This window comes from Cyprinodon tularosa, unplaced genomic scaffold, assembly GCF_016077235.1.
Source record: "Cyprinodon tularosa strain WSP-4 unplaced genomic scaffold, ASM1607723v1 ctg215, whole genome shotgun sequence".
Classification (NCBI taxonomy): domain Eukaryota; kingdom Metazoa; phylum Chordata; class Actinopteri; order Cyprinodontiformes; family Cyprinodontidae; genus Cyprinodon; species Cyprinodon tularosa.
Window position 1 is genome coordinate 336,644 of NW_024038800.1, and position 13,234 is coordinate 349,877.

The 13,234-nt window shown below is 36.3% G+C and overlaps 1 protein-coding gene across 11 annotated transcripts in view; it reads left to right on the forward strand.

Annotated features, from left to right (window-relative positions):
- The window catches only part of gramd1bb (GRAM domain containing 1Bb), a 198,231-nt gene that overhangs the window by 88,512 nt on the left and 96,485 nt on the right, over nucleotides 1-13,234 (forward strand). For 9 of the 11 annotated variants that reach the window (XM_038285818.1, XM_038285820.1, XM_038285821.1 and 6 more), the window contains one exon: nucleotides 637-663. In XM_038285818.1, coding sequence (XP_038141746.1) covers nucleotides 637-663 — 27 coding nt within the window. Of the gene's footprint in view, nucleotides 1-636; nucleotides 664-4,377; nucleotides 4,710-12,966; nucleotides 13,014-13,234 lie in introns of those variants that run through there. The other 2 variants (XM_038285829.1, XM_038285830.1) reach the window with 2 other exon arrangements.

Consider the following 13,234-nt stretch of genomic DNA (forward strand, 5'->3'; position numbering starts at 1 on the left):
CTCCCGTAGTGATAGAGCGACGAGCTCAGTCATCAAGGGCGGACTTAAAGTAGGACCACTGCACCTCCATGTAGAGAGGAGCCATTGAGGTGGCATGGGCATCTGGTTAGGATGCCTCCCGGATGTCTCCCTGGTGTTCCGGGCACGTCCCACCGGGATGAGACCCAAGACACGCTGGAGGGACTATGTTTCTCGGCTGACCTGCGAGCGCCTTGGGGTTCCCCCAGAGGAATTGGCCCAAGTAACTGGGGAGAGGGTCGTCCCCGCAACCTGAACCTGGACAAGCGGGATGGATGGGTGGATGGATGGACATAGTCAGCCAATAACGATAGCTGAAGCTGATTGATTTACTGTAAATGGACACATGGACACACATTTGTTTAGGAGGGGACAGGACTCTTTTTACACCCAGCAATGGAGAAGGAGAACCTTATCACTTTTACTATAGAAAATCATATGCTGAGTAAAAATATTGATGTTAACGCAATATTACAATCATCAACCATGTATTTTTCAACTGTCTACATCAAACATTTGATGGTAAAACCCATTATGTAATTTTAATGATTGAAAAGATTTGTTTATATTAATTTCAAACACAACCATAAATGACTGAGGTGTGTCTCTCCTCTTTAGGTCTGACAGTGCAGCGGACAAAATAAGGTAAGCCTGTTTTCCTATCACTCCTCTCGCACCAACAGAAGTGTGAAGGCATGCCGTCGCGCTGCTTGTTTCACGCAGTGCGAATGGGCTCACTGTCACACCATTTACCCCTGCCCACCCAGCTTTCATGTGACACAGATTTGTGGCTTTGTATGGCAAACCAAGGTATCTGAATACGCTTTTACAATTCAGAGAAGCCAGTGGTGAATACAGTTGCAAGCCATGGAATGCTTTTGTTTGTTTTTACGGGACAAACAACATGAGAAACAAACAGGGCTTTGTAAGTTGGACATGGTTTTGGAGCTGCTTCCAGCTCACCAGCCGGCTGCAGATCGGTGGTCACTGTGCACCCAGACTGTGGCCAGAGACACTTCACTGTTCGAGGTGTGAAAACACAGCTGGCACATGAGACTCTGTGCCCACTCGGTTCAAAGCACACATTGGAGTGGGTGAGTGTGATTATGTCTGGCATTTGAAGACTTTTAGGAAGAGCAGGGGGTGCTTTAGGAAGAAAGCTCTAGCTGTTGTTTAAATTGGTTGAAAAATGTTAATGGGCAAAAAAAAAATGTTTTTGTTGAATTATGGTACAACTTTTTAACTTTTCCTTTTAATCCACTTCTCTTCATCTTTTGTATTCTAGCCTCTCTAACCTAATCTCTGTGTCATGTTTCTTCAATGCATCTTTTTTTTGGTCCATATTACATATTCTGGTCCTTAATGAATGAACTAAAAAAACTCATAGCGGCTTTCAAACCTTAGAATTGCTCATTTCTACCTAATTTAAACAAAGATTTCATTGCAATTTTCATTGTCCTTATGTTTAAAATGAATTGCAATAACCAGTTGAGAGAACTGGCTATTTGGACTGAGCTGTATGTGTGATGGTGGGGGAGGATCTGGTATGTTTATGTCTGGTTTGATATGCCTTAGATGGTCAGTCATGCAAGCTGAATGACTCCCACAGGTCTGGGGTTAACCACTAGGAGTCTCTGTAGTCCTGTCAGTCTTGCAGTCTCTTTTAAGCAAGTTGTTTGGTTCATGTTGAGGCCTGCATGTGTTTGCACCCATTTTTTAAAATAGTTGTGCTTTTGCCACTGATAGACCTGAGTTTTCCCACAGAGTGAATATTTCTATTCATTCTATGATTTTCTACTTTTATTTTAGGTACAAGTAAGGAGTGATTACATGATATTATTATTAACATGAAGTGAGCTATGAATTGTTTGTTTTTTGTAACATTCAGATTATAAATGAAGGTGCTTTTAACATCTAAAGATCTAATAGGGAGCAGAATAATGACTTTGTTATATTGTGTTGCTTAATGCATAAGAGTATATAAACCCAAATGAAATATATAGTATGATAGATCCTCTCCTCTAGAAAATAAAATAAAACATTTTGACAGAATTATGCTTTAAATATCTCTAAATTAATCAAAGCAGTTCTTTGGGAACTTTTTTAAATAAAAAAAAGTAAGTTGGTTCTATCAATGGGCACACAATGAAGATAGTCAGTACGAATAATCAGTCATAGAAAATCTGTCTAATTGTAAAAATTATTTATCTTTCACTGAAATGTGCTCTGTTATCCTTTGCTTCATTAAAGCCGCAGTTTGTGTGTAGTTTACAAAGGATAAAATGATCTAAAAAGGTTCCAAACAATTTTACAGCATGAGACGCTTCTGCTCAGGTACTTACTACAGATGTTTACTGTATAAAAGGACATGTAGGCATTATATTAAATCTAAATGTTTGCTGTTTAGGGTAATTTTGATTGTTCAATTTATTTCCTTATGTAATAATTTCTTTGAAAACTTTCTTTAAAATCTTTTATTTATTTTATCTATACAGCCTACTAAGATTTCTGAGTTAAGTACTAGACATGCTGCTAAAATGACCCTGTGACAATACTTAATCCTCTGCTATGCTTCTTACTAGATCCTCTGTTTGAATTGAAGGTTCACTGACCCTCAGATAGGTCCAGGTGACGGCAGTCTTACTTATTTTCGGATAATTAATTTAACTATTATTAGACCAATTGGAAGCACCAGTTGTAAAACTGTATGATTTGATGTAAATTCTTGATATGAAAAAAAACATATTTTTTAGGTGAACTTGGGGGAATAAAGGAAGGATACATTAAATGCAGTTTGTCCTTTTTAATAAGAAGTATCGTTTATACAGTTTCATTTTGGATTTGGTTTGAAAAGGAGAATATCTGCATCTTTTTCGGATGGTAAAGAGCAATTTAATGTATTATAAAAAATTAAAAAGAAACAGAAACTAATATAATTTAATCGGCTTATTAAAGCAGAGCAAATTATTACAGTATGTAGGGTTGGATAGAAAATAGTATTGATTTAAAGCAAACAATACCAGAATAATACATTTCATTTAATTTGTTTAAAAGTTGAAATCTTCCCCAAATATTATAAATCTACTAGAGCAACAAATGGGTTAACTTTATGATAAAAGTTATTCAGTAAAATCAGCTGATTTTAATGCATGACTTTAACATTTTGTTGAAAGCGAACAGAAAGCTCATTCAGTCAGTATAATTTACTGTTACAGCAAAGTTAAACCAAGTTAAACACTCAATGATACGTTATTCAGTGCAGTTTGTAATTGTTTCCATGCACTATTTTTGGATGCTGTGTGACTTGTTCTTTTGCCTCTGAGGTATTGCAGGTTCAGTGTGTACTTAGAAAAACTGTAAATAATTTATGAAAAAAGCCTTCCAACTTTAAATAAGAGACCAGGTAAAACTGCAGTTAGAGACGTTGCAGATTTCCTGACTCATAATTTTATCTTTAAAACATTGTCGTGTGTGTGTGTGTACTGTTCCTTTATCCGGTGTCAGCATTAGTGTTCTGCCCTTCCAGTTGCTGGATTATCGATCATTGTCTCTGTTTGAGATATTAGTCCCCAGTGATGGAGATCAGCATAATGTGATCCCACTCTTTACTTTCCTTTTTTTTACCAACAGCTGCAAAAAAAAAAAATTATAAAAAATATGGATCTTATATATTTTATGAATTAAATGAAATTCTTAAAATAACTCCACTACTGGGTGATGATGGGTTTTATATAATGAGATGACATAGATATTTTGACATTTTACTAGAATGTTGGGAAGAAGATATTCCAATTTTTTAATCTGTAAATAACTGCTAATGAGTTCATTTGAATTCTTTTATATGCTTTTTTTTTCTTTTTTCTGTGACTCTCTATAATTTAAATGATTTGATATAGGGTATATCAAATCATTTCTATCTATGCACATGTTATGTATCCCAGTAAGGATAATGACGATTTAAGAGAATTTGTTTGTCGCTGTGCGCACAAAGGTCATGAGCTTTTAATGCATCATTATATTCAGCAGATACTTTAAGTTAGGTTAATGGCTGCTCCTTCTTCTCTATATTTATGTGCATATATTTGTATATTTTCATGTCGTCATTGTATTGCTGATGTGTCTCACCAGAGAGATGCTGTAAGGCAGTACCATAAAAACATGCCTGAAGTATATACAGTAGATATGAAGAGGAGGGATGGAGAGAGGGATGGGGAGAGAGGGGGATGAAAGAAAAAAAAAACACAAAGGACCACCCTGATTCTCAGAGAGCCTACCGGATTTGCCTTCCCACACACACACCACAGCCCACCGGCCAATCAGATCACTCCCAGCAATGACCCATCCTCCCGCGTACAACTGCTAATCCGTGGCTCAGCACAGCAAAACAGATGTGAGGTGAAAGAGGAGGATGCACGCCTGTGCACCACCTGGACCGAAAGCAGAAAACTGGGTGTGATTCATTTGTGTGGACAAGCAGCAGTATGACCACTGCTGGAATTACAAGCAAAGAAAAGAAATTCATCATCATCTTTTGCGCCAAAGCAAACTGTGCTTTGTGAGAAGAGATATAGACTGACCAAATGTGACAATGAAAGTCTGAGGTATTATTTTCACAGTGATTGAAGAGAGGCCATGAGAGCCAGGAGAGAGGCCAGGATGGTGTCTGCCTGTTCACCATGCACAAACATAAGGTCAGCCGCATTTCCTACCTGCTTTAATTCAAAGAACATAACATCTACTATGCATGAAAACTCAGAGGACAGTTTGCAACATTAAAATTTGATAACTAGAAAATAACCTTTCATGATTTGACAAAGAAGGATTTTCATGATGGATCTTAAAATAACTTGTGGACTTGTTGACCAAGTTGCCCAAAAAATAGTGTATTTATCCGCTGGTAAAGGTATTAATAAAGCTTTATTCTTGATTTCATCACCTAAATGTTAATCTAATTGTTACCCAGCAGTGGCCTTTCTATAACAAACGTCTATAATAACTGTACCTTCTTTATTGCTATACACACTGCGCAATTTTACACATTTTTACCTAACCTTTTGTAAAAGTGGTAACTAGAACTGCAGTTAGCTCTTATTATTGACCTTATTTAATGCAGAAAGTCCTAGTGTAATATGTGATTTTTTTTGTGCATTTGTTGTATGTGATGGGGAAAATGAGTCAAACTTATTTATAAAAGCATCAGTCGTTTATAATCGAATGAATGCAGGGATGCCCTGCTCCAATCTGCACCCTGAACACATACACATATGCAGGAAGGATTTTCCAACTAGCCTTTTAGTCCCTGATGTGCTCGGTACACTCAGGGTCCATTAAAGATAATTCAGTTAGATTTACTGAGCCTGTCAAGGGGGATGCTGGGCAGCCATGACTCATTTATTTTACCCTCAGGTAACTGTCTCTAAGCTGCTCAATGATAAAATTTAATGATTGTCTTACGTTGCTAAAAGAAGTACCTAAATCTGAAGCTGTTTCTATCTTTCTATTTTATATATAGATATATTTTTTCCTGAAGCAAAATATAAAAGTAGTGGATAAAGGAAGCTTCTGTCTGTATATCTAAAACATAAAAATCTAACATTTAATTTTTTTGCAATATTAACAGCAACATGAACATCCTCTGATGACAAGACTGAAATATGCTAAATTCTTCGGAAATTTAAAAGTATCTATATTCAGGCTAATAGGACCATAGTTTCATGTTCTTAACATAAACCACACTGCAAAAAATAGAAATCTCAATAAGTTATTTTTTCTTAAAATAAGTGCGTTTTTCCTTGATTTGAGGAGGTAAGTAAGACACTTTGCCAATGGAACAAGACAATTTCCTTTTAAAATAAGAAAAAACTATTTTATCGTCTTATTTCAAGTAAATATTATCTAACTATCTTATTTTAAGAGTGAAAATACTCATTCCATTGGCAGATCATCTTATTTACCTGCTCAAATTAGGGCTAAATATACTTAATTTAAGCCATTTTTTACTTATTTCTGGATTGTTTTTGCAGTGCACTTTTTAGTAATTGGTGCTTTAATAGTTGAGAAGTGCTTAATACAGTAGACTATAAATAATACTGCCGAAAGGTAGTGTCACAGTGATTCCTTTGGAATTATCGGTCCTTCAATTCAATTCAATTTTCAATTCAGTTTATTTATATAGCGTCAATTCACAACACATGTCATCTCAAGACACTTTACAGTTCACCAGAACATATAGTCCAATTGATTTAAAGTTTTCTATCTAAGGAAAACCAGTTGATTGCATCGACTTCATGATGAGTATTATCTGTATGATCACAATAAGACTTGTTCTACATTTCAATGGCATGATTATTGATCCCCGCCATTCAGAAACTGGGATGTTATATTAATGTTTAAATGTTGTCTCCTTGGCCTAGACTGATGACACGCCAAACAGTAATGTAGCATCCAAAAGACGAAAAGGATGCTGTTAAAAGACGTGTCGGCTTTGATACCGTTGCTCTGCCAAAAACAGGTTTTGGGTCTTCCTGGTTTCTTTTCTGTCTGATTTAGAGGCAGGCAGGCAGTCCTCAGGTGTGAAATGTTCTCTTTACTGTTTCAGATCTACTTATTTTCATGGTGAACTAATAGCAATTTTAAATTTTCAAAAATAATTGAAAGAGGCATTTAGCTTTTAATATGGGTACTTACACATTGCAGCTGAGCTAGAAGAGCTAAAGGCGTTTTAGTTGGCTGGTTTTTGAGCTGATCCTATTGATCCATGCTGATATTAAACTTGCTTCACTCCCTACATTCAAGATTTAAACTAGTGAGTGAAACAAGTTTAATACATGTGGGCTAAGAGGATTTCAAGCAAACAAAAATGACACTCCCAATCCAGTTTGTGATTGGCTTGATCCTTGAGGATCTTTGTTCACTCTTTAACATCCTAATAAATATTATTTCATTTTAGGGTGAATGTAGGGTGAAAGTCAAACAGCCTTCATGTGAACACAGTAACAATAACCTCATGCACTATCTAGCATGGCTAAAACCTGGATATGTCACAGCTAACCAAGAAGATCAATATTTATGCTTGAAAGAATGTGCTTAATTATTATAAATATCAATCTGGGAGTACATATATGCCTAAGTTGAATGTATAAATTTGACCCTAAATAATTACTAAAATTAATGTAGGTGCACACTCTGAAAGCTGGCCTCTGGCAATAGCCCTGGGCTCCTAGGGGAGAGAAGAGTATCTGGCTATAAAGCGTCAAAGCTCAAAAACAAAGCTTTGGTTATTAAAAAGCAGTCCATAAACAGTTGTGGTTAGTCGCTCTCCCACTTCCCAGTGTTGTTTTGTCAAAGTGTGGGGAAAACCCCTTCTGTTCCACTATTATCTTAGAATTCAAACCTAAATTTAGCCTAGTTTATGCATGAGTATTCACCAGAGAAATGAGATGCATGGACAACAAAATGTAATAATCACATATACTTATACAAGCTGATCAAAGTTTGAATAAACATTGATTAATTAGATCCTTAATCTGCCAACTTTTTTCCTATAAACTGATAAATAATTTCTTTTATTTAATATTTTGATTTTCAATAGAAAGATTTTCTGTATGTGAATAGAAACCTGGTGCAAATGTCTTGTATTATCACTGCTTTTATTTTGAGGCTGCTGTGTCAGCCATGTTAAGGGGGGGTTATTATGTACGCCTCTCTGTAGATCTGTCTGTCATTGGCACACCCACTTACTGCCTTTGTAAAGAGCTTGTTTTCATGCTGGGTGGACATCTGCCTCACTGCAGCATTACACAAGGAGATATGTGCCAGGCGCATGTGCATTTAATGATATAAACACTAAATATAGACCTTTCTTTGTCTTTCGGCAGTTCTGTCTACAATAGCAGCTAAACTTGGTGCCAATTTTGTTATTTGTACAAAGGATTGATAATAGATTAAAATTCTAGGGGGGTTCTTGTCGACAAGTCGACAGTCTGCCGGTTGATACTTAAAGTGTAAATAAAGGTATCTGAAATGCTGGATTTGGTCATTGCTGTATAGGCAAGTATCCAGACGTAATACAGCTAATTAAGCACAGTATGTCTGAATCATTCACGTCACTTTGAATAAAGCAAACTGTATCTGAGCGGGCCTTGCCTCTGCACTCAGCAGGCCACCACTGATGATTAACTGTGGCTGTTCCGGTGACTCACCATCTACAGCACATATGTTCATCAGCAGAAGGTTCCCACTGAATTTGTTTTGTCAGCTTACCAACTTCAATAGTTCACTAGGGTCCACAAATATTCATACTGCCTAGACTTAGTTTACATTTCGTTTTGTTAAAGCCTCAAGTTTTTGTCTGTGGTTTAATTTAATAGACCAATACAAAGCAGCAGGGATTATGCAATTGTATTCAACCCTGTATAGTATGTAAAAAAAAAGGTACGTTCACACTGAACCCAAATTTCACAGGTGGAGGGAAGGATTCCCATGGTACCTCCCTGTAGAAGAGCAGATCTGGAGTGAGGTGATGGCAAACGGTGCCAAATTTAGGAAAACGAATAGCATGATTTTGATGGAGTTGGCGACATCTGATCTGACTAGCTTTTTTTTGTAAAAGGAAGACAGAGAAAATAATGTTGACAAAGGATGAAGTGGGAATCGTAAGAGGATTTAAGGTGTTATTTCAAAAAGCTGTTTTAATTTAGCCCAGTAAGGACTATTTTGTTGCCTTACAGCACAGAAGAATGCCCTCTTTCCCAAGATCCACTGGTGTCTGCCCAGGAAATCTTCACTGATCCGCCGCTGTATTCCTTCTATCTCCCACAGTTAACCTTGAGGCTAGATCCAGCTGCCCCTGGCCTCTCCTAGATCTGTCTCCATTGCTAGCTTCCCCGATGTCGCACTGTCCTACTCCTGGGCAGCTATAGTCTCTACCCCGCCTTCAGTCTTGTGTCTTGGCAGTGGACTTGACCAATCTTCCGCTGTGCCCCTCTTTAGCTTTGGATCATGGTAGTTGGCTTCTATAGCAAGCCCAAAGCCAGCTGTAGCCTCCCTTCTGCTGATGCGGTCTCCCCTAACGGTCCCTGCTGCTCTGCCTCCTCTCCCCACTGTAGTGCGCTGATTCCCCAGAAGAATCCTCCGATCTACCTCTGTGGTTCCATAGTTAAATATAGTGACACGGCTGACAGCCTTGTCCTAGTTCTGTCCTGTTCTCACACTGATTTCCCACTGCTCCTGGCTAAACTGCAGAAGGCCGTCTCACCTAACCCTGTTTTGTCCGGCTGATTCATCCGCCAATGCGACCCAGTGGCCCCTGAAGGGGGTACAGATATGTGGAAGTACCACTGCAAACGGCTGTCATCCAGACGTAGTTCCTTGAGGAGGTGATGATATTCCCCATACTAATTTTGAATATCCTGAACCCAGGGACATTGACACCGACAGTTTTGCTCGGCTTTCAAAAGTACAAAAAACACTGCAATTTGCTCAGAGAAATCAATGTCTGCTATGGTGGAAATAAACATCCAAGAGTCTTGAAGAGACCTTTCGCCCCCCACGCGAATTTGTCTGGTAAACAAAAGCAGACTAACTTGGCGAAAATGTTGTTGTGAATGCACCATTACACTGTCAACCACCAAATAAAATCCACCTAAACTGGAGCCCTTTAGAAGTCATATTAGTAAGAAGTCATATTAGTAAATTAAGTCCTACAAAGTATTTTGCAGGACAAATTTTTATAAATCGCTGTATATTTTGTTGGGTTGCTACATTCTTAAGATCATATGTCCTATCCTTCTATGACTCCTCACAGGTGGCACTCTAGTTCATATTTTTTTTGAAATACATGTTCTTTTTTTTTCCTTTTCTTATTTGTTACAATATAAGCCTCCTTTTATAAATTTTTTGGGATTTAAAACACAGACTATGTAATACCAAAGATTAACCATCAGACGGTGATAGCAATTTACCTTCAGTAAAATAAAAAAGACAATCCTAAAAATAGCTATGGAAGGTCTATAATTGTCTTATCCTGCATGCTATATGTCTAAAATTTTGTTATAGATTTCTGTTAATTAAATAATCCAATGTTCAATCTGACCAGTTACAAAAAGCCCCTTTATTTAAAGTTCTGGTTCATAATTTAGGAAACAGCTGATGCTGTGCTAGACTTATTTAAGCTTTATTTTTATTTGTATAAAATAAAAATTGATTCATATTTCCAGTGTACCTTATAATGCTGTTGGAGTCTGACCTTCAAAGATTTTAAATGAGAGATGTTAAAATTTGCACATGTATTTTTTTAGTACGGGTGATCTACAAAGAATGCTACCCAAATGTTAAGACGTACAAACCGGTTTGGTTCCACCCATTAAAACAAGCTTACTTTCCAAATGAAGATTTGAAAATTTTGTACTATTTCAGACTCTCCACCGTTTAGTGAAAATGGGGACAAGCATGTAGGATGGCCTTTTATAAACATATCTCTAGAATGATTGAAACTTAGGAGGACCAATTATTTTGATGATCCACCTAGAAAAATAACCTCCTCCACTATAACTTCAGGTTTAAAGACACAGAGATAGAGGTAGTAATGATGATTATAAAAAAAAAAAAAAAAAAAGAATATTTATACTGCAGCTTTTTCTTTATTAATATCATTTTACTGTTGTTATTTGGGTCCAAATATGATTACAAATTTCTCTTTAGGTTCTCTGGCTTTGTACCAATGATTCTTCTGTTATAACTGTTATAATAAATAATGTTAAGTTCTTGAATACGACATGTTTTAGTTAAACTGTGGTGTTAAGAAGTAATGATGAGAAACATTGTAACACTTACTAAAATAAAGGATAGTAGGCTGATTCTCTTAGAGTGCTGATTAATAAATAATGCATATTTTAAAAACATGCCAAGTTGTTTCGCAATTAAAACGAGTTAGTTAATCTTAGTAATATGCTTTCATTTTTTTTAAGTGATCGGCAAATTATCTGCCAAATACTGAAATGACTAATTTCCCATCAGTCGATTCCAGCAGCAACGATTATTTGAAATAAAAATTCTACAAATTTCCTCTAAAAGCTGGAAATCTACCCATAGCTCTTCATAGGGAATTATATACAGCATTTACTCACCTTGCTTTTTTTCAACTCTATTAAGCCTGAGCTAATTTGCTTTCAACTGATAATTCCTCACTTAATTTCTATCAGGGAGAAAATAAGGAATTTGATTAGCTTACAGAGCAGCTTGGGAGTTGCAGAAGGTACTTCATCCCAGCTGCTGCTAAACTCTGTTCGATGGGTGAAGTCGTGGGAAGAAATTGCTCTTACTGCAGAGGCCAACGCATTAACAGGTGCCACAGCCAAAATAAATTGATAGAAAAGGCGGAGGAGTGGTTGAGGACTTCAGGGTCGCGCTGATTCATGGCACATGTGGGTTCTCTGTGAGTCGCCAGAAACAATAGAAAGAGTTCGGCCAGCAGCCTAAAGGTTTTGCATTTCTTTTTACATTTAAGCAGCTTTGTGTTGCTAAAGCTTATGTGTTTGTTTCATTTCCACAGTCTAAAATTGGGCTGTAGCAAATGTAATGAATTTAATAAATAACTATTAAAATTACTACTAAATCTGATAAAATGCATCTTTGATAGGTCTTCACAAAAGATATGTTATAACTATATATTTAAGATCGGGTTTAATATTGATCTTTTCTTGCTAATAATTATTTTCTTAGCTTATTAACATATGTTCATCATTTTTTTCCCTAAATTATTTCAACATTTGACATTGAATAGCTATAAAAATAGATTTTGGCATTCATATTAGCTAAATTAGGAATAATTTGGCATATTTTTTAACACTAAGGATTAAAAAAGGCAACTAATTTATTGATGGATCTCTTTATGCTTTTATTTAGATATTCACACAAACAAACATCTTTTTGGTCATGTGTATCATGATACAGTAAAATAGTGGTATTGCTCAAGGTCATGAATTCAGTCTCACTTAGTGTATTTGGATTGAGACAAATAATAACACATGCATCGAGATAAACTTCAGAAAATTAGGTTGTATCATAATCTCTTGAAAAAAAAAAAACAATATCACACAATGACCAGAATACCTGCCTAGTTTCCTTTTTCCTGTTTCCTATAATTTCACCTTTCACTGGGTCAACAGTAAGAGCACTACCTGGTGATGGAGATGAGCACCAGATTATTGTGCTAAATCTGGGCCTTACTGACATCATTTCACCTTGGACATGAATGATGCAGGTCATATTGAGATTTACTGCCTTACAAAAAATAGCTACAAAAGAAAGAACTACAAATTACACAAATGTAGCCAACAGCTGAAGCTCTCCCATCTAAACCCCAAAAACATGAGAAAGTGTGAACATTAGGATGTGTTACACAAACTACTAATAAAGAAAAAAATTAATTTTGGTTCAGTTCAGTTAAGGTGGGCTATAGCTGTATCGGGCTATGTGACCTCAAATAAATATCCCGTTAAATTTGGCAGTTTTACCTCAATAATGATAAATGCACGATAAATGCTCCGGCTCATCAGTCAATGAGCCGGAGCATTTATCATATTAAATTAACTTATTAAACATATGTTAGATAAATACATAAAAAGCTAACTTTGTCAGAAGGTTAAAATTGGACAGGAGATGTTTCTTCTGTAGTTTGAACCTGTTGCTTTTCTTTTTCAAGAAAAAAAACAACAACAAAAAAACATTTTGTATCAACTTTTAGTCAAACCAGTGCCACTTGCTGTGTCCATAATTATTACCTTTTCAAAAGATAAAAGGTCAGATCAAATCTAAAGCTGTATTATCTTTAAAAACAGCATAATTGTAACACCAAGCGTGTGAGAACAGCTGTCCTGCAGACAATTAAATCATGAACATCCAAAATAGGCAAGCTACTTATTTCTTCTTCTCTACCTTTACTGATAGGCCAAGCAAAAGCAGAAGTGGAAGAAAATGATATGGAAACCTCAAAGGTAGGACGTTCCTCAACAAGTGTAAGACATCTCACAAGGATAAAACTTGTTTGTCCTACATATATGCTTTATTAAAGACAGATACAGATGTATATTATGACTAACTACATTTATATGGAAACAAGTTCTTGTTTTTCACGCAGTTTAGAGCATCATGGTTTTGAGCTGTCATATCTGAGAATGTAGTTTTAAGAACCACATAGAGATAAAGCTGTTTTGGC